The sequence below is a fragment of the Lissotriton helveticus genome, chromosome 4_1 (assembly GCF_964261635.1).
Source record: "Lissotriton helveticus chromosome 4_1, aLisHel1.1, whole genome shotgun sequence".
In the NCBI taxonomy this organism is placed as follows: Eukaryota; Metazoa; Chordata; class Amphibia; order Caudata; family Salamandridae; genus Lissotriton; species Lissotriton helveticus.
This window is the reverse complement of record NC_136063.1, coordinates 1,597,565,217-1,597,587,672: the sequence shown is the minus strand read 5'-3', so window position 1 is coordinate 1,597,587,672 and position 22,456 is coordinate 1,597,565,217. Positions and strand designations below refer to the sequence as shown.

At 44.5% G+C, this 22,456-nt stretch overlaps 1 protein-coding gene across 2 annotated transcripts in view; it reads right to left on the bottom strand.

The window, feature by feature from the left end:
• ELMO1 (engulfment and cell motility 1) overlaps positions 1 to 22,456 on the bottom strand; it is a 1,412,865-nt gene that overhangs the window by 870,663 nt on the left and 519,746 nt on the right. For both annotated transcript variants that reach the window (XM_078688215.1, XM_078688216.1), the window contains one exon: positions 19,184 to 19,234. In XM_078688215.1, the coding sequence (XP_078544341.1) occupies positions 19,184 to 19,234 (51 nt within the window). The remainder of the gene's footprint in view (positions 1 to 19,183; positions 19,235 to 22,456) is intronic.

Sequence of the window (22,456 nt, the reverse complement as noted above, 5' to 3'; positions counted from 1 at the left end):
TAAGTAATAGAGGATCTGTGTATCCTTTGCATCATACCACTAAACCTTGGCAGCAACCACCGCATCTTCCGTCATTCCTTCCACACCACGCCAGTTTTCAGCAGCAGCCATCACATGTTCCTTTTTTTCCCCCACACCAGGTTAATCCTCACTGGCAATTACCTCTTCATTTTCCACCACCACCTCATTTTCCACCACCCTCATACCAGCCTGCCCATCAGTGGCAACTACCTCGCCAGCCCCTACAACCAGTTAAACCTCATTGGCATCAACCATGGCAGGACTTACCCTCTTCCCAAGATCTCTCGTACCCACAATTTGCCCATCCTAACAGATACGCTGTGTTGGATGAGGTAGATTGACTTAGCCCTACTAAAGAACTAGACTTAAACATCTCTACGTCTAAACTAGATATGGAATGCGTCCCATCGGCTACTTCTTCCATCACACCACATGTATTCCCAATAAAGTTATCGCCCACATCCCTTATGTATACAGGAAGTGGGGACAGTCTTGGTGGATGTACAGCTACTGTTACCCCTAGATTGGGTTTAGCTGCCAACCTCGGGGTAGATGATTTAATCCTGCCACGCTTGATAGAGCCAGAGTTGAGGACTGGTGATCCTGGTAAACCAGCAGGACTTTCATTTATTTCCTGGAACATCGCTGGCTTAGCCAGTAAAATAGGTACGCCCTTCTGGTCTAGTTTTATTGAGGAGGGTTTTGACCTAATTTTGTTGCAGGAAACGTGGTGTCTGGACCTTATTAATATTGAAGGGTACGCATCCCACTGCCTTAAAGCGACTAAATCTAGCTCGGGCAGGGCTAAGGGGGGTCTTTTGTTGCTTTTGTCCACCAAGTTGCACGATTGTACGGTTAAAAGTAGCACGACAGTTGGGACTCACAGTCAAGTAATAAGGGTGGAGTGTAAGAAGAGCATTGATTTAGTTGTAGTAAATTTCTACAACAACATTTTTGATGCCACCAGAGGAGATATCCTACCGCCTTTAGAAAAGGAAATTGTTAAAGCCATGGGTTTTTCGAAAAGAAAGGCTGAGGTTGTTTGGGCAGGGGATTTTAATCTGCAGCCTTGCAATTTGCTTAATGGGAATATGTGTGGCTTTGGAGTGGCTATGAGTAGTCAATGGGGGGGGAGGGGAACGAGGGTGGATTCGCCTCACTTCCAACATTGTAGTTATGGCACTATATTAAATAATATGTTAATCACTCTAGACCTAACCCTGCTAAACTGTAATATAAATAATCAGGCAATATCATGTCCTACATTTACAGGAAGAAATGCAGGGTCATTCATAGATCATATCCTTATATCTAGCAGTGGAGACTATACCAATTTGCATGTACAAGAAGAAAGTCTCAGTGACCATAATAGCATTCGTGTAACCCTCCTAGGGCATGGTACTACGATAGATCCAGGTGAAAAATGCTCTATTAACTTAGTGCCCATAAGACCGAAGGGCCTAAGGATTAAATGGACTGGTTCAAATTCTAAGGTTAAGCAGAAGGAGGTCGTTACCAGATGTAAGAACCAAATCAGTTCTTGTCTGGACAATGATTGTGACCCAGGTTGCTTACTAGTCCATTTTGTCTCTATGAATAGCATCATTGATGGCATTTTTTCTAAGGCCCGGTCATCCAATAGTGGTCTAAAGCGGGGGTGGTTCGATAAAACCTGTATAATCGCCCTTAGAGACTTAAAGAAAGCTTTAGGTACTAAACCACGCGCTAAAGAGGACATACAATATTTTAGGACCAGATACAGAACAGCAGTTATCAATAGGAAAAAGGTACTGCAGTCTGAAGCGTGGGAAAAGCTGAAGGAAGCAGCCGAGACCAAAAATAGCAAACTTTATTGGGATACAATTAACAGCTCTTTTCTCAATAAAGAAGATGTACCAGAATTAACATCCCATGTGGCATGCAGTGATTGGGTTAGTCACTTCTCAAACATCTTTAATCCAGAAGGGTTATCCCTTGCGCCATTGTCACCTGAGTCTACCCCCTGGTTACCCCTCCCGCTGGGTATAACATTAGAGGAAAGCCACGAGGGAATTTCCATTAGTAAGGGAGGCAAGGCCCCCGGCCCTGATGGGGTCCCGCTTGATTTATACAAAGATGAACCAGTGTTGTGGGCTCCCATCTTGGCGAGGATTTTTAACTGCGCGGCAGAAACTGATTTCCCTCCTACATGGGGTCAATCGGTTATCGTCCCTTTACATAAGAAAGGTAACAAATCAGAGGCCTCCAACTATCGGCCAATTTCATTATTGGACGCCTCTGTAAAAGTAATGAGTAGGATTTTGCTCAAAAGGCTAGAAGATTGGGCAACTGATTCCAATATTTTAACTAGAGTCCAATATGGCTTCCGGAAAGGTTTGGGCACATTGGAGCAATGTGTTAATTTGGACCTTTTAATTAATAAATACACTGTGGCGAAAAATGGTAACCTTTTTTTATGTTTTGCTGATTTGAGTAGCGCATTTGATTTGGTTAACCACGCTATTCTTTGGGAGGTTTTGCTCGATGCCGGGGCACCGAGGGAAATCGTTCACTTCTTAGCCAGACTTTATGAAAAACTCTCCTGTAAAGTCCGCTATGGTACCCTAGGCGAATGTACCCCGTTCTTTAAAGTATCTCGGGGCATACGCCAGGGATGCGTTTTGGCCCCGCTTTTATTTTCTCTTTTTATCAACGATGTCGACCGTTCCTTGGTGGACATCCCAGCAGATGCCCCCCTGATCAGTGGCAAACCCGTCCCGTTGTTACTTTATGCGGATGACGCGGTACTCTTATCTCGAACACAAATTGGCCTCCAGCGTTTAATTGACAAATTTATGCAGTTTATTCAAGGCCGGAGGCTTCGAGTGAATAAAGCTAAGACATATGTCATGTCATGTGGCCAGGCAGTAAAGCAGTCTAAACATTCCTTTTTCCTGGATAAAGAAAAATTGACTCATGTCAAATCCTTCTGTTATCTAGGTATCACATATAATGATAGTGGGGCTTGGACCTCTGAATTTGATTCAGTTAGGCTAAAAATGCTGCGGTCTACTAGCAGTATTTTTCGATTTGCCTCTAAACTTGGCTCACGAAGCATTTTAGATATGATGCACATATACAATGTTTGTTGCGTCTCCTCAGCACTGTACGGGGCAGGCGTATGGGGCCACAGCAAGGCTATACCCATGCAAATGGAGGAAAACAAGTTTCTAAGGAGGCTGTTATGTGTTCCTCCCTCTGCCTCTGTTCAACTGATTCATGAAGAAGTCGGGGTCGAGTTCATCTCCGACTTAGCAGCAGTCCGGCCACTTTTATTGTGGCGTTCTATTTGGGCTAAGCCGGAGACTCGATTCACTCAGGATATTATCCTTGATTGTATAGGCTTGCACCATTCTTCACGAATACAGTGGTTGAGATACATCCATCACTGGTATCTCCTTCTTTTTAATATTGATGTGTATCTTGAGCCAGAAGAGGTTGTCTCTATTTCAAAAAAAGAAATTAAGACAACATTTCTAAATTTTCAAAAGGCAGAACGAAATAGAATTTCTGATGATCTTACTACTGTGAAATTCTATAAAAATCTGAATCTAATTCCGGGGTTCCAACCTTATTTGGGGTTTGTGACTCGTCCCACTCATCAGTATGTCTTGACACGTGTTAGATTGGGTATTGTCCACCACTTGGTTGCATTTCCTAATGCAAGAGCCAGATCAGAGTCACCTTGCCCGTGTGATAGTACCTCTCGCCAAAGTAGTTGTCACTTTTTACTCTTTTGTAAATTTTTTCATTCTTTCAGGTTAAAATACCTCAAACCAATTTTTAAAAAATATAATATTCGTACTACTGAAACAGCACTGCTACTTTTATCCTCTTTAGAGAATGAGGAGATTTGCTTTTTTTTGGCCACTTTTATCTTGAAGTGTACAGCTGCCAGGAAAAGTATAGTACTGTAATATTCTTTATGCTTACCTGTCTGTACCTATGTTATTTAATACAGCTGCCAGGAATTGTATTATGCTGCTATTTTTCTTCTTACATTCCTGTCTGTATATATGAGCCTTTAAATTTTATAACAATTCTTTTAATTAAGGTTATTCCTATTGGTTGATGACCACAGTGTGTTATGATTATTTAAATAATATGTACAGCTGCCAGGAAATGTCTATTGAGCAATCTTTATTGATTTCCTGTCTGTCCATTTTTTGAGTGTTTTGTATATGTTAACAGTTTGTTGATCTAAAAACTTGCAAGATTACTTTTTCAATTGTTGCCCACTACCCTTTGTATAGCTTCCTACCTCCTTTCTTATATATGTTTATATGTCGATTTTCAAAGTTTTAACTGTGTATTTTATTATGCTTGTATGATTTGTATGTACAAATCGAATAAAAGCTTTATGAATTGAATTGAAATTGGTTAAATCATACACAAATTGCCTGTACATTCACTGGACTGTAATTATGAATTTGGTGCATTCAGCGCACCTGCCAAGCAGTAAAAATGTGTGCACAGTTGGCACCTGTGATTTACAGTCCCTACCTGTAACCAGGACCCAATTGTTTGTTTTTCGGATGGATTCTTGCATCTGATGTGTGAATCATTTGGACTAAATAAACATGTCTTGTCACTCAATACCAGAAATGTATGTTTCAGAGTGATGCACCATGTTGCAGGATTATAATGCACCTTTTTTTTAATAGCCTGAACATGTCCACACTACAACAAGGAAGGATCTAACAATCTGAATCAGCCTGTCCTTGATGCTAATGCCAATAGGTCTTCTCTTCAGCAAATTCACCTGAATCCTTAAGTCAAGTACGGGAAAATACTTCTCCTTTTACTTTAGTGACACTATATTCCCAACTAAAGTGTTCTTTGAGTAGAAAACAAAAAATCGTATTGGCACATACAGCATTTCGCACTGAGAGACATTTGCTATTGAATAGAGCATACTTTAATGAGACCCCACCCAAAAAAAATATGTTTTCCTGTGACTACCTCACTAGAAAAATACCGGACTTTAGTTGCAGATGCAGCCCTAACTGAGATAAAAAATAAAACATTAGCTCTTGCAGTCTGTAGAGAAGCATAGTTAAAAAAAACATCCTTCTTGACAGTCCTAAACGTGTATAAAGTCGTTGGAAACTGGTTTAGAGACAAAACAGTCCAAATAGTACACATTTTCCCTCTTGGACTAGTAGTCTGTAGTGTCCGACCTTCAGCCTCGTCGGACGTCCTCAGTCTCAAAACATCTCTTACACATGAAGAAGTCAAAGGGGCCTATTCCAAAAGCCACTTGAGTGTGTAAAGTAGTACTACTACATGTACTAGATGTACTCAAAAACGTAATTCACAAACCTCCAGCTGGAGATCTCGGCCTCTTTTGTCTAGGGATATCACGGCCACATAGGTATACAATTCGTAGCAAACGTGGGAGGGAGTGGTGGAAAAATGTAGTATACTTATTGTTAAAGGGGTTGGGTAAGTGGCATAGCTAGGAGTGGGGAGACACTCTTTTAGGGGCAGCAGAGGTGAGCAAGTCATCTGTCGACTACCACCTGCCCCCAAGAACAAGTCGTCTGTTGACCGCCAGTCCCCCCTTACCTGGGATCGCCCTGGCGAGAATAGGTCTAGATACGCCTCTGGGTAGGGTCAGGGCTTTAAGTGGGCCAAGTCCCTCTGAGTCTCAGACCCAGGAGCAAATAAAATTGGGCGTTGAAAAGGTTCTTTGTTGGGTCCTAAATTTATGTTCTTAACTTTAATGGCAAAAACACTGACCAGTTTCTGAACAATGAATATAGAAACTTTAAGGTAATCCATGTCAGGAGTTTAGATTATGTTTTTTTCACTTATTTATTTAATTTTGCAATTCAAAGGAGTGTTTGCTGTTTTCAGGATACTGAGTAGAATATTACTCTTTGTATAGGACATACTTTGAACTGACCCTCCTGCAGGTGGGTATAATGGGCCACAACTGAGAGCTCTGGAGTTGAGGCTGAAGGCATTGCGAATTTCTCACAGTGTGTGATAGCGGGTCGAAAAAGGTGTTCAGAATAGATGCACATCCAATCACTGGCCTCGCTGAAGAGCACACAGATTGCAGTTGCAACTGATGTGTGTGCGACAGCGGTACACAGCTGTAATAATATTGACAAGGTGAAAGAAAAAGAAAATGCAGTACTTCTAAGTGCGAGTGTGTGTTCTGTGTTTGTGGGGTGGTGAAGTGAAGGAGATGTGAGGAACTACAAGCAGGAGAAAGTATAACGAGGGGACTGAAGAGGAAAGATATGAGCTGTAAGATATGCAGATGGAAGAGATGTGGAGAGAGACAGGGTGAAACCTCTCCCGATCAATGACTTAACTATTGGTGATACATCCTAGATAAGACACATCATTATTGTCCTACACACAGAAATTCTTTTTATGTTTTATTTAAAATCTTTTTTATATATATGTATACATAATTTTATATATCAATTAATTATGTGAAAATTTCTTTGCAAGACGTCCTACAGATAAACCAACCCCACTATGACCTAACACACAAAGTGGAATAACAATGCGACACCACACAGCACAAACATACCAACCATACCATGCCTGGACCACAATAAACAGAAACACAATCACACACAACAACCTATATACAAAAAGGTTACAAAACATAAAATTGATAAATCATATCAGAAGAACAACCAGCGCCGACGCGGGTTTCGGAGTGGAACTTTCTCCCAACAGTTCCTTCGTCAGGGCGCAGAAGGTATAATTCATGAGGTGGCCAGATACCATCCAAAAGTAATAGCCATATAATGGAATGTGGTGTGGGGGGCTTCTGGTCACAGTTTATTCAGTTAATTATACATAATTTGGTAGATGAGGAATTGCAGGTGCAAGACCTTGAGCAGGGTTGTCATAGGAGCAAAGTACTGTCCGATATACTAATAAGAAGCAGGTAAAATAAATCAGCGAGGGAATTCTAACTCCAACACTCCGTAGCTTTAGAGATCACACACTTTGGCTGAATACGGTTAGTGACCACTGTCAGGTTGATTAACGGGAGTCTTGGGTGGATCATGGCCAGAACTAATAGGTTCTTCACTGTAGCTTAATTGAGTGGAGTCTCAGCTTCCGAGAATGTCAAGGATCATGGACAGAACCTATTAGTTCTGGCCATGATCCACCCGGGACGCCCGTAAATCTTCAGCATTATTTATCCCCTTTCATTCGACTTGACAGTGGTCACTAACCGTGTTCAGCCAACGTGTGATCCATAAAGCTATGGGGTGTTGAAGAGGAACCAAAATACTAGTAAGGTGGCACACTATGGGAATCATAGAAATTGTGTTTAAGTCATGACCGAACTCTTTTAGAGACATCTTTAATCTTTACATCCCACTTAATACCTGGGTGGGGTAAAAAAACTGAAAAAGGGTTTAGAGAGGGAGATGCCAATACAAAATTACACACCCAAAAAGAGTAACAAAATGCAGTTCGTAAATTGCACATTTGAATCTACTACAGTGATACTACAGACAAAATAGACTCAAATGTACTCCAGCCCAGTCTGGGTGTAAATTATACACAGCACATGGCCAACAACTGGTACTGCAACACATTCCAACAGAAATCAAAGGAGGGAGGCACATTAATACATATGGAAACTTGTAAATTAAGTTAAATAATATTTCAAATTAAACTTATATATATATATTTTTTAATTTAATAAATATATTTTATATTTTACTGTGAGATTTTAATAAACATAATAAGATTTTTAATAAAATATATTGTAAAGGTTTTGGTAAAAAAATATAACCGCAAATAAAAGAATACATGACATGCATACAAAATTGTGACAAACACATATGATACTGTAAGTGAGTAAGGGATAATTAATATTTAAATGTATTAAAGGTAAGGTTGAAAAATGTAATGCAAATTTAAAAAAAATGAAAACTTAAGATGATCATTTTTTGTGTAGGTTGATTTGAGATGAACAGAAGTTAGGGAACATGCTTTAATATTTTTAAATAAAAGTATTAATTTTTTTATTAATTATTTTAAAATCCCCGATTACTTTCCTTAGGGAGATCTCAGCCTCGGTGGCAGAGATCTCCAATAACAGATGGAAAGTTAATATTAATGTCCTTTGAATCATAAATTCAGTCGTAGGAGTTCCCACTCCCTAAATCTCTGTGGATATCTCCACATGGAAATGGTAAATTCCATCCATGGGGAGAATTACACCTAGGTTGAGATGTAGAACACCACATCAGAAGATCTGTCCATGTGAAATTACGTTTGTGAATAGGTCAAAAAGATTTGAACTGGACAGATGCAGATGCATGCTAATGACACTGCCACCTTTATACATATGCCAGTCCTGCCCCTACATTTAACTAATTTCCCATTCCTTTACATCAAGTGAGTAATACTAAGAGTATGGTGATGTGTGGGTTTGCCTGGATCAGAGGGGATTAAGGATTACAAGAACAAAAAATATATGGTGAGTGAAAAATGTAAACAGGTATGCTCAGATGCTCTTTACCCTGACTCAAAAGCATTACATTTTTAAAAAACGAGCAATAACATTAGCAGAAGAAGCAGTCAGTCAAATTGCTATTTTCTGCCTAGCTAAACTGTAGATCAGACGGGAGCTCACACCAATCTTATGATGCATTAAGAGCGGCCCATGCGGATGCCTTGCAGAGGACATTCAAAGGAGCGAGATGGTAAAAGTGATGAACTCCTCCTTAGTCAATCTCACATGTGCAGAATACCCTCTGCAATATGTAGACCAAGCTACCTTGCTGTACTGAAGAAGGCAGCAAACCTACCATTAGGCAGTTTAAAACCTTGAGCCCTTCCATCCAGGAATAAGCAAGTATGCAGAGTAAGAGCTGCCTAGATGAATATACAGATTTTGTCCTTGATAGAGTGCAAGGGATCCAATCACATTAAAGCAAAGCATGGCTGTTTCAAGGTAAAAGGACCAGTTTTGAAAAAATATATGACAGTACCATCTTCTAATTGACATAAAAATTTGATTGAACAATAGAAAAGAACAAAGATTGAGTATGAACCTTGCCCTTGTGAAAAGACTGACTCTACCACACATAGGAGATGTCCTTCCAGCCAAAAGAGTTGAAGGGAATCCTTTATCTGATTAGAGAACCCAAGAGTTCTGCTTCTTTTGTTCAGTATTGGGTCCAGAAAAGATGGGGTAATTGGCTGGCTTTTTCTTTCGTCTCTGTCTGTTCATGGTTCCCATGGATTCATAAGGATGGTGAATCTGCAAATACCAATGGAGGGACAGAGAAGGGTCCTTAAGGGATGGGGGCACTGCTTCTTGAAAGCTGCTTGGTGCAACTTTGAGATTATAATAAAGTATTTAGCAATAGCTGTCCTCACTGTCATCAAATAAGTCGATAACCAGACAGAGAAAAGATTTCTTCTATTAAATGGGTCGCGGGTGCTTATGGAAGGGGTGTGACACAGAAATACGTTGGGTGCCCGTCGTCCACCCTGATCTTCTTTGCAGCGCTGCAGGCATAAAGTACAGAAGAGAAGAGAGAAGGTCCGGCAGGGTTTTTTTACTTTTGAGTGAAGGTGAAAGATGGATGGCTCTACCCCTTTTAGGAGGCACAGTCACTACAGAAAACCAGTTTAGAGTTGTTTTTCTGTACTTTTATTCTTCCATTTTATGCCAAGACACTCAAATGTGCAAATGGTTGTTATTCTTGTTTTAGGATGATCCTCTATGCTACATCCTGCTTCTTTGAGCCGACTCACTGCAAGTTTGACAGTATTACCAGTAACAGAGCCAGTGTTGCCAGCAGCAGAGGCACAGGAAGGATCAGCACCGTAAGGATCTTGAACAATACAATATATTGAGAGGCTATGGCCTCGGCTACGGTGCCACCACACAAGCCTTTGATAGCTCTTGTCTGAGTTGTGATGTTCAACTGGGCACCTAGCAACCGTTATGCCAAAGAGCTTTAGGAGTAGGGTACCCACGTGGCTCAGAAAAAAACATCAACATGTTCTTTACTTAAAAATTATTCCAGGACAAATGAGTGAAATTCAACTTAGACAGCAGGAAAGGAGTCTGGGTGCAGTCAGTAGCCAAATAAGCATTCAAAGCCTACATTACTGATTACTGCTAATTCTCTTACTCCCAGAGCAGCCGTTACAATTTTAGAGGACCTCTCTGACTTCTTGGATAGGAAGGAGCCTTTCAACATTTTGCCATGGACTACCTAGATACTAACAGAAAGTATGGAGCAGCTGCTGAAAGCTGGAGGATCCTGGGAGAGGTGGTGGTTGTTCTGAACTGGATCTACGTACTTGGATTTGCATTTTTGCCCAAGGGTTTTGGCATTTCTGGTACCTATAGAATTAGAGCTAACTAGTAACTTGTAGGATTAGTTGATAATGTTATTCCCCAAGGTAAATCGCAGTAGATGCTCTGGTGGAGGGAGAAGTGCACGTCTGATCCTTTCTTTTTTTAGGCCTGCTGTAAGCAAAGACCTTTTTTTTTCAACCAACATATATGTATACTCTACATATTTACTTACCAGGGTTTTTGGCCAGCCCTCTTCATCCACTGGTCTGTTGTAGTGTCATTCGCATTTTTCTTCCGCTCACCACAGCATGTAGCATGGGCACATGCTTACCCTTCTTCATCCATTTCCTTATCAGTCTTTGAGGGATGAGATTTTTTTCTTGCACAATGTGCACATCGGTACAATAAGCAGTCCCTTCCAGTGACAGGGACTACTGGTGCAATGTGCGCATTTACCTAAAAAATGTATATAATGCTTGCTTTTTCTCCTATTTATTTTTCAACTTGAGTGAGGATCCAGCAGCTCTAATACAGCTACTGGGCTACTTGTGTTGTGTGCAAAAAGAAGAATTGATGGACAGAATGTTGAACAATGCCAAACATTCACCCCAGTACAGAGAGCTGGGCCTAAATCCATCGTTTTTTTGCTCCCCATGCCATTCCAGTTTGAACCCAGCCATATGCAAATCAGTCTTGACCCTGCTCCCAACGGGAACAGTTCAGCCAGAACTGCCGGGCCAGGTACTCCCTGGACTGGAAACAAGCATCCAGGACCGGTTTCGGGGTTTCACCCCTCATCAGCCAGACTAGCTTGACTCCAGTGGCATGGAGAGCACGCGACACACGTCTGGAAATACCCGTCCCACTCGGGGTGACAAATGCAAAAAGAACAATTGATGGACAGAATGTTGAACAATGTCAGACATTCACCCTAGTACAGAGATCTGGTCCTAAATCAATCAATTTATTGCTCCCCATGCTATTCCAATTTGAACCCAGCCATATGCAAATCAGTCTTGACCCTGCTCCCAATGGGAACAGTCCAGCCCGAACTCCCAGGTCTGGTCCAGGCTTGGCAGTTCAGGCTGGACTGTCTGAGGCACAGGGTCAAAACTGATTTGCACATGGCTGGTCTGAACTGGGGTGGCATGTTGAGCAAAAGAAGGATGGATTTAACCAAGATCTCTTGACTGGGGGTGAATGTTTGATTTGCTCTGCATTTCGCCCATCAACTGTGTGTCTTTTGCTTGTGTTGTGTCTCAATACAAAACATTCACAAATTAGAGACATTGACTTTGCCAATGCTTGTTTTACCTACTCCAGCTGGAATTTTGAGGTAAGGCACCTCAGAGTGGAGGGGTTTTTGAATGAGGTCTCCAACATATTTCGGTAATAATACACAGTGGAGTGGATACTGATAGGTTTGTGGCTTGAGAGGCCCTTCTGAAAATGAAAAGGTGAACAGTAAGCAAAGATCAGGTAGTGAGGGGGTCTTTGAAAACATGGAATCCCTGAAAGCGAGCACTTGTAGGGTTGTTGTAATACCAGGAAAGGTAGCTTTTTCTGAGAGTTTTGTTTCTACTGTTAATCAGCACATCTGTAGCGCTGAATCAGCCATTAGCATGACACCGGCTGAGAGAAATAAAGAAAAGCGATTTCTTTGGCAGAGAGCACTGAACTATAAAAATGCTCAGTGTATTTTGATAAATTATGGTTCTCTCTTACGAAATGCACAGACTTCTATTATTTCCCAAACACATCTATAATTGTGCTTTCTTCTTAAGTGAAAACTTTGCTTTTGGCTACTACCGGAAGGAAAGGACATTCCACAGGAGGGTCCATTAGTGCATGATTATTACATGTACAATGGCTGCCAAACAGTAGAGGCTCCTGGAGGAAGTGCTGCGGGGTGGTGGGGCGGGGCAGGGTGGGGGGTAGTAAACTCCGGCATACGGCCGACCAGAGTAATGTAAATAAATAAATAAAACAAACTTCATTGCGTGCGCTGCATCACCATTTGGCGTTTCAGCACGTGTCAGGAAATTTGTTTTATTTATTTATTTATGTACTTACCTCCGTTCGGCCGTATGCTGGAGTTTACAACCCCCCACCCTGCCCATCCCCCGCCTCACCGCCCGCAACACTCTCTCCAGGAGCCGCTACTGCTGCCAAAGTGCCCCTGTCGTTTGAGTAAAGAGCTGCCGCCTCTCGGGGCAGACATTCAGTGTTCCTGCAGGGACTCTGCTCATTTGTGAAAGAGCAGTGGTCCCATTTAAATAATGAAACGCCCACTCTTGAATGCTACAGAAGGGCTTTAGGTTAATATCTTCTGTAATACCACAGTGCGGCACTGATGCACAGAACGCTCTTTCAGTACTCACTGGAAAGGATGGACTTTTCGGCACAACAGAAGGTGGCGGAAGGACTTATTGGCACAACAGACGGTGGAGTAGACTCAAGGCATTTCTCTGTGACGTGTTATGAGAAGACTTTTTGTAGTTTGCAAGTGGCTGTGTTCTACTAGTAATACAACTAAGATTCTGCTATGATGCTTGTCGCTGGTTGAAGATCACAGGGACAAGGTATTACTCACCATACCTGGTCTACTAATAGTCGAATAAAGAGAGCACTAGTAACCTTTTAGTGAGTAAGCTAGGATCTTTCTTCTTTTGCAGTTCAATACCAGCTGCTAAACTGTGATTTGATCATTAGAATTTGACCTGATGCTGATATTTATCTTTTGATTTATCCTAACTTTATTTCTGAGCAGGACCACAATACAATTCTGGATGGCCATTGCTGATTGCAAACTCAAGTACCTGTGCCGTACGTAGTGTCAAAACATAATTATTCATATCATAGGTTTATGCGTCTGACGAGCAGGTTACTTCTATCCGGTAGCGCTCTTTCTGGTGGATACTCTGATCTAGCCATAGATTCCTCACCAGACAGGATCTGAAAGATTTTTAGACCAATGCTGCTGCATCTCCACACTGACTTTGTTCTGCTAGGATGTGGCAGTGGAGCAGCATATAAGCGCTTGTCCTGCGCGTCAACGTCAGTTTTTTTCTTGACTCTGTCAGACGTGGAGCCCAAAAACAATCAGAGTACCAGTATACACATCTCTAGCTTGGGAAAAGCATTATAGATGGGAAAGAGACCGCGCCACAGACAGGTGAGGTGCAAGGGAAGAGAGCAATCTGCAGTTACAGAAGCCAAAGAAAGAGTATTACCAAAAGTAAATAACTGCTAATGGATACATCTAACCACAGATTCCTTATCTCCAGAAGAGATACCAAAGCAGTGCCTTCAAAGATGGTGGGTTTGTGGAATGGCTAATATAAGAAAGTCCTGCAGGATCAAACGGGCAAAATGTCCTTTCCTTTGGACCTGGCTGTCAATGCTTCGTGAACGTGTGTACAGATGCTCACATTCCAGTCTGACAGGTATCAAGAACAGGCACCCCGCGTACCAATGCAGTGGTAGTAGCCTTGGCAGTGGTGGAATGGCTCAGTCCTTATGGAGGTTGCTTTTGGCCGATTCATAACAGAACCCAATGCAGAGGGCTATCCTCCTCAAAAGTGACATTGTCTGCACTACCTTACCTTTCTTTACCCAGAAAAAACAAGAGGTGATCATCCACCTGACGGTCTTCAGTGGAATCGATGTAAAAGCTTAAAGCTCTTTTGGGATTCAGCTCTATAGTCAATCAGGTGGTCAGAGCTAGAAAGTCTAGAAAAAGATTGTGGTCTATGCCACAGAGGTAACAAAAAGTGAATTGGAGACCTGTATCGGGTGCTAAACTCAAAGCAAACACAAGGAGATGATGGACGGAGTGCTGAAAATTTTCAGACTCTCACCCCCAGTCAGAGATCTGGGTTGAATCCATCACCATTCTTTAGCTCACTTTGTCACCTCAGTTCAGACCCAGCTATATGCAAATCAGTCTTGACCCTGTGCCTCATGGGAACAGTCCAGCCCGAACTGCCAAGCCAGGTCTTCCCTGAACCGGAAACAAGCATCCTGGGACTGGTTTCTGGGTAACACCCTTCATCAGCCAGGCTAGCTTGAATCCAGTGGCACAGTGAGCAAGGGACCCACGTCTGGGCATACCCTGCCAACTTAGGGCAAGCAAAGCAAACACAAGGAGATTATTGACGGAGTGCTGAAACGTTGCAGACATCTTCTCCCAGGGTATGCCCAGACGTGGGTCCCGTGCTCTCCATGCCACTGGTTCAAGCTATCCTGGCTGATGAGGGGTGAATGCTCGAAACCGGTCCTAGGATGCTTGTTTCCAGTCCTGGGAGGACCTGGTCTGGCAGTTCAGGCTGGACTGTTCCCATTGGGAGCAGGGTCAAGACTGATTTGCATATGGCTGGGTCCAAACTGGAATGGTGAGCAAAAAAAGATGGATTTCGGCCGAGATCTCTGTACTGGGGTGAATGTATGACATTGTTCTGCATTCTGTCCATCAATTGTTCTTTTTTCATTTGTCAACCCGAGCGGGACGGGTATACCCAGACGTGGGTCCCGTGCTCTCCACGCCACTGGAGTCAAGCTATCCTGGCTAATGAGAGCTGAAAGCCGGAAACCGGTCCTAGGATGCTTGTTTCCAGTCCAGGGAGGACCTGGCCTAGCAGTTCGGGCTAGACTGTTCCCATTGGGGGCAGGGTCAAGACTGATTTGCATATGGCTGGGTCCAAACTGGAATGGCATGGTGAGCAAAAAAAGATTGATTCAGGCCCAGATCTCTGTCCTGGGTGAATGTATGACACTGTTCTGCATTCTGTCCATCAATTATTCTTTTTGCTGAACTCAAAAGTAACACTTAGTTGTGTGGTTTGGATACAGATAGAATGGTTCGCACAGAAGACCATAGCTAACCTTTTACAATTGTCCTGGAGAAGACCAGGCCTAAGAGGGTTGTGGGTTATTACTTGGTGGATCATAAAAGGGTCTGATTCTGAAAACAGTTGTGTCACCAGTTTTGACCTTGGTATTGCTACATCAAAAAAGAGATCTGTGACAGTGGTATGTGAATTTGTTTGCAGCACAAACTGTCAGCAGTGCTTTCGTTTGCTGTCCAAACTGTTAGCCCTTCCAACATTGCAAGATTGTGTCATGTGCTGTTCAACTTACTGATAAAGTAAAAACAAAAACAGCAGGACATTTTACTACGGACAAAAAATTCAAAGACATTTTTGTGGCAAATCAATTTACGTCATACTATCCTTGCCTTTAGAAAATGGCCATAGATTTTGCCCATGTCACCAACTTTGTTTGCAGCTGTAATTGCTATTGTGTTCATTTGGCATTTCAGTCAATTGGCAGTATCACAGCATTTACAAAGTTTCCCAGCTTTTGCTCATGGCCACACCTAGACAAATGGGCCTCCTCAGATTATGATCATTTGGTGCAAACACTTGCAGTTTGCTGCTGCGCTTGTGGCTGGCTTTGCTCTTTGTCTAAGCCTACTGGCATGTGAGAAATGCCAAACAAATGACATCTTTCCAAATATGTATACAGTGAATGTACATAGTGACTTAGAACAAACACACCAAGGCCTTGATCACAAGTGCCCCGGATGAAACCCATTTTCCCCATGCCGCGGCCCAGATCCAGACCAACCCCAAGACGACGCTACGCAGCAACCTCATCTACAGACCACCAGGACCTTGCACCCAGTCTGCAACTGCCATTGCCGAGCTCGCCACGCCCCATGCTATCCCCTCCACAGACTACATTCTTCTCAGGGACCTGAAATTCCACCTCAATAACTGCAACGACCCCGACTCCACCACTCTCCTCGATAACCTCGCCAATCTAGGATTGAAGCAGCTGGTCAACACACCCACCCACAGAGCAGGCTACACCCTCGACCCCATCTTTGCGGGAGGAACAAACATCCGCTACACCACCCAGCACATTTGGACGGACCACCACTGCGTCCACTTTACCTTCCACACCACCACACCACCCAAGCCCGACCCGCGCCCACCTCAACGGAATAGGATCAAGGTCACAGAGGAACACCTCAACACCACCCTCCTTCCGAACCCTCCAGCACCATGACCGACACCAACTCTGCAGCCATGGAATTCCACCGCTGGATCACCTGCTGCGCCACCAAGCTTGCACCCCTCCGCCACCCTGCCAAACAACACCCCCTGAAGGCCACTTGGTTCACCACAGAACTTCAAGAAGCAAGAGGCTCTTGCAGACACCTAGAGAAGACCTGGCGAAACCAGAACAACTTGGAAGCACAGAACAACCACAGGAGTGCCCCGAAGGAATACCACTAGCGCTTAAGAGACACCAAACGGACCTTCATAAGAGATAAAGTCCTGACCTGAGCTGTTCAATGTCATACAGCAGTTCGCAAAGCCCACCAGCGAAGCTGCGGACATTACTCGCTCCCAGGAACTCTGCGACAAGCTCTGCTCCTACTTTCATCTGAAGATCAAGGTCCTCTACGACAACTTCAATGCCGGACACCACCCCCCTACCCAGCACTGCCAAGCCAACCATCACGACTTGGGACCCCGCTACCATCAAACTCATCACTGTGACCATGAAGAAAACCCACTCAGGAGCTCACCGGACCCCTGCCCACTGCACATATTTGACAGGGCCGCCGCCATCGCACCCGAGCTAGGACTGACCATCACCGCCTCGCTCAGATCCAGCATCTGCCCAGATGACTGGAAACGGGCAGAAGTGAAACCCTTCCTCAAGAAACCAACGGCCTATCCAACAGACCTGAAAAACTACCGGCCCATCTCTCTCCTTCCCTTTGTGGCCAAAGTCACTGATAGACTCGTAAACGCACAGCTGACCACCTTCATCAAAGAGAACTCCATCCTAGACATTTCTCAGTCTGGATTCCGCAGCAAACACAGCACCGAGACCGCCTTCCACGCCGCCACTGACGACATCAGCACACTACTCGACCGGGGACACATTGGTGCCCTCATCCTCTTAGACCTCTCCGCAGCCTTCGACACCGTTTCACATTGCACACTTGCAGCCAGACGTCACAACGCGGGGATTCAAGGAACCGCCCTCGACTGGATCCAATCATTCCTCTCCTGCAGAACCCAGAGGATTTGACTCCCTCCCTTCCTCTCCGAACCCACGGAAATCAACTGTGGAGTACCCCAGGGATCTTCACTCATCCTCACGCTCTTCAACATCTACATGGCCCCCCTTGCCAACAACGTCTGACAGCATGGCTCAGCATCGTATCCTATGCCGACGACACTCAGCTCATCCTCTCACTCACAAAGAATGCTGATGACACCAGACTCTGCTTCCAGGATGGAATCCAGAATGTGGCAGCATGGATGAAAGACAGCTGTCGGAAGCTCACCTCAAAGAAGACGGAGGTCCTCATCCTCGGACCCTGCCCCTCCGTCTGGGACAACACCTGGTGGCCCTCCGCCCTCGGGAATCTTCCCACCCCTAGATGCCACGCTCGGAACCTCGGCATCATCCTTGACTCCTCGATCTCCATGAACCACCAGGTCAACTCCATTGCTTCGACTAGTTTCAACTGACTTCGAATCCTCCGTAAGACCTTCAAATGGATCGCCCTGACTGCAGAAGGACCGTCACCCACGCACTCATAACCAGCAGACTGGACTATGGCAATGCCCTTTATGCCGGACTCAACAGAACTCTTCTACACAAACTCCAAACCATCCAGAACGCCGCAGTCAGGCTCATCCTTGGGACACTGCGTCACGAACACAGGACCCAACACTTTCGAGCCCTCCACTGGCTCCCCATCGAGAAGAGGGTCACCTTCAAACTCTTCACCCACGCCTACAAATCCCTTAACAACATCGGACCCAAATACCTCAACGAGAGAGTATCCTTCCACGTACCCTAGAGGAACCTCTGCTCCGTCGACCTCACCCTGGCAGAGGTCCCTCGCGTCAGCAGAATCAGAACTGGCGGGAGAGCTTTCTCCTAAATCACTGCCAAAACCTGGAACAAACTCCCCTTGAACATCAGACGCTCTCTGACCCTGCACACGTTCAGGAAGGACCTCAAGACCTGGCTCTTCGACTGATCTGGAGCCACTCCCCTCCCCCCCAGTGCCTTGAGACCCTCATGGGTGAATGGCGCACTATAAAAACGCCTGATTGATTGATTGAATCCACCGGGTGCGGAGTTGTGACTTACAAGATGCCTAAGCAACTGGCAAAGCATTCTGGTCTAAAACACTGAACCCAGGCATCCACAGCTCAAAGACTAAAAACATGACCATTTAACTAAAAATATGTTCAGAACACAGAACTCATTACACATAATCAAAAGTTGAATCAGACTCCAGTCTTTTGAATAGTTTCCAGAGCCGCAAAAGTGCTAAGAGGACGGAATGAATGCTATACAAATGCTAATAATATTTGGTCAATGACTGCAAAAATTGCTGCCATAAAGTAGTTCTTGTGATAGGATCCTAGGGGGTCTATCCGTGGAACAGGCGGTACCTAGGAAGCTGAAAATTTGGTGAGCGAGAAAAGTATTTGGCCTTGAAAGGCAGGCAGTCCTGGTTCTTACTGAAGACTGGGTGGAAAGCCTGGCATATCCTGTGGGATGGGAGCTATGCATAGTTTGATCATCCTATATCTAGATTGGTACAAGACTAGGTAGTGACTGCAAAGATGCATTACTCCAAAAGGTAAAATAGAGCGATCTAGATATGACAGTGCTTTAGCAACTAAACAAACAGGTGAAGTGGACAACTTATACTAAGATGTTTATGCACACCAGTCATCAGGTAGTACAATTTTTTTCACCAATACTTACAGTCAGAATAATGGAGCGAAGTTGCTTCTGTGCCAAAATTAATGCAATTTCCTATTTTGGAAGATGGGAGAAAAGATTCTATTAGTAGGAAAATAAAATGTTGAAAGAAATGTGCAATACAACATAGAAAATTATGCTTTTCAAATATGAAACATAAAAATTCATAAAAAAGTGTTTTGCATAAAGTAAAACATAGGTTGCCAAAACATGCAAGAGGTATTTAATGAACATGAGTGAGACGTGTCTGCATTATGTACAAGAGGCCATTTGCAATACTGCTGCAATGAAAATTAGGAATGATAAATGTTTTATAGAATGAATGGCAAAAAGGAGGAAAAAATAGAATTAGAGGCATTTGCCTCAAGGAATCATTCAATCACCAATCATTCATTTCTATACCAATGTAGCCAGCCATCTACGAGCACCAGATGGGACACACAGTAGTTTATTGTCACCGATACTGACTTCCCCTAGTTCAACCGGAGCCCTGACGCATCATCATGAAGCTGAAGAATTTCTATCAGATGGGGTATAGTAGTCTCAGGGATTTGAACAAATAAGAGTTTATCTCTGCATAAAGGGAGACCTTATCTTCCAGCCCACCACGCCACTGAAAGTCCTGCATTTTAGCATCTACTCTGAGTGGCTCCGCAGTGGGTCCACCACAACAGCAAAGAGCAATGGGGATAGCGAGCATCCCTGTTGAGTGTCCCATTCTATCGGGAAGGGAGAAAAGTCAGTTAACCCTAACGTGGGCAACTAGGTCCCTATAAATGGTTTGCACCCAGCCAATGAACTAAGAACCTAACTGTATTTTACACAGGACTGCTAACAGGAATGGCAAATACGTGGAGTCGAATGCTCGCTCCACATCAAATAACAGCAGAGCACTGTCTTCATGCAGTATGTCTCTCCATGCTAGTGCCAGATGAAGGTGGTGAAGGCAGTGTCTAGTGCTCCTCCCAGGCATGAAGCTATTCTGGTCCGGATAGGCCAGAGAGCGGATCACAGTCGCTAGTCTTCTTGCAAGTATTTTGGTACGTATTTTCAGTTCAACATTTATCAATGATTTGGGCCAATACGAGGAGCATTCATCTGTTTTTTTTGGGCTTGGGGATAGTGATGGTGGCCTCCCTTAGATCAGGAGGGAGTCTGTGCCTCACAAGGGCATCCTCAAATAAGGTCATTAGATGTGGGACAAGCACAAAGGAGTACCTCAAAGAACTCTGGGGGACGCAATAAGGGTCATGTGTCTTGCCCAATGGAATGGATGGAACAGCCTGCCGCACCTCCTCCCCCCTGATAGGTAAGTCCATGTCTGGCCCCTACTACACAAAGGGTGTTCTCACCGGATAGTCCACCATAATGGGGTGATCTCTCTCAGCAGGGGGGGCTCATTAAAATCATAAAGAAACCAAAAGTGGAGGCGAATGCCGTGGCGATAGATATCGCCACCTGGAGCACCTCTCCTCCAGGTATGCTAATCTTCGGGACAATTCAGCAGCCCCCACGAGGGCACACTAGCCAGTGGAGTAGCTTCCCAGCACTGCCCCCAGTTCATACTCTCTTCTCTGAGAACAAAACCTCCCAATTGGACTGAGTTCATGAGCGCCGTCCAAAAGGTTAATCTGGCTTGGTTTAACTTGCCTCTGGTTAAAGGCGAGAGTAGGTGGCCTCTGCATACATAAGTTGGAGTAGTTTTGTTCAAGAGTCAGGCCTCTTTCACATGCCCAGTTCCTATCTTTGATACATGCCAGGCCTACCCTCAGACAGTGGCCTTACAGGCCTCCCATAGCGTATTTGGGGAAAAGACAGTACTGCTATTCCGGGCCAAAGTAATCAGGAAAGGTGTCATGGAAATGGCTGCTGAAGGTGCTGTCGAGAAAGCCCCTGGGCAAACTTAGCTTGCCACCAGACGGTTTTCCGACTGTCACCACAATGGGGTAGTGGTCTGAAAGACCCAATGGGAGGATTCTTATTTGGGAAATGGCCCCGGCATCCATGGTTGAAGCAAAAATATACTCAAGGCAGGAAAAGGTACAGGGAGCATCAAAATAGACCATGTTATGACTGGTTCCATAACGTTGCTATCTCCATACATCAACTAGGCCGAGGGCCTCTGCCCAATTCGACAGGTTCAGTGACCTGCCGGCCACCAACTGAGAGTCAGTGTCCAACCTGGGATGCATAACAGCATTAAAGCCCCCCACCAACAAGACTGAACTAAGAGAGGGCAGGTTGCCAAAAGTCATGAGACCTCAAGAGTTGAGTCCAGCAACCCAGGTGGGGCATACATGCAAAGAAGTGTCCACATGCTGCCATCCAACAATCCCAGCTCCAGAGAGAAGAGGAGCCCCGGGACCAGCTCTGGAGAGGAGAGGAGCCCCGGGACCAGCTCCCCCTGTGTCGTGCCCGGCAGGGTGAATGTCGACCGAGTACAACCAAAATGGGGGCCTTCCTCAAGCGAGACCCAGACACTTTCCGGCGTATCAAAAAAGGATGTGTTCTTATAAATCACTGAGCCGGGCCGGGAACTGTATCTTATATTACATTTGTAGCACCTTCATATTTTCTTTAACAGTCAAGAAGGAGCGATGCAGTCGTCATACTCGGAGGGTATTATAAGGAAATCGCATCACTGGGTTCGTCTCAAAGTACTTTCCCATATCGGAAGGCCTCACGGAGGATGATGGCCCAGTCCACATAGTTCAAGAGCTGGGCTATCAATGGTTGTGGAAGCGCCTCATGTGGCGGCAGAGCTGCTAAGAAACTTTGCACCCCCTCCACAACAAAGCATGTAGAGAGCAGCTCTTCGGGGACCCAAGATGGCAGCCATTTAGCAACAAATTTCATCGGTCACACTTCCTCTTCCCTTCAGGAATCCCCACAATGTGGATAGTATTTTGCCTGCTCCTTTCCTTTGCTCTAGACTCTAGCTGGCCAACCCTACCTTGAAGGCCTTTTATGATAGAGTGAAGGGTGCGGGTATTGTCCTCCACACTGGGCAGGTGGCCCTCCGCCTCAGTAAACCTGTCTGCCACATTACTAAGATCTAGGCGAAGCAATAAAAGAGCCAGACTGAGCTCACTAATTTTCTCCTCAGGGGAAGTTTTGGCATCTTATTCCTGGCAGGATGGATGTTGTTGAGTCGGTCGGTGGCACAGACCCCAGCGGTGCCAGCTCCAGACCCTCTCGCTTGCTCCCCTCTGAGGCCGGCTTGACGAAGCAATCTATTTTGATCTGAGCAGTGGGATTAGCATGCTAGTCATTCCC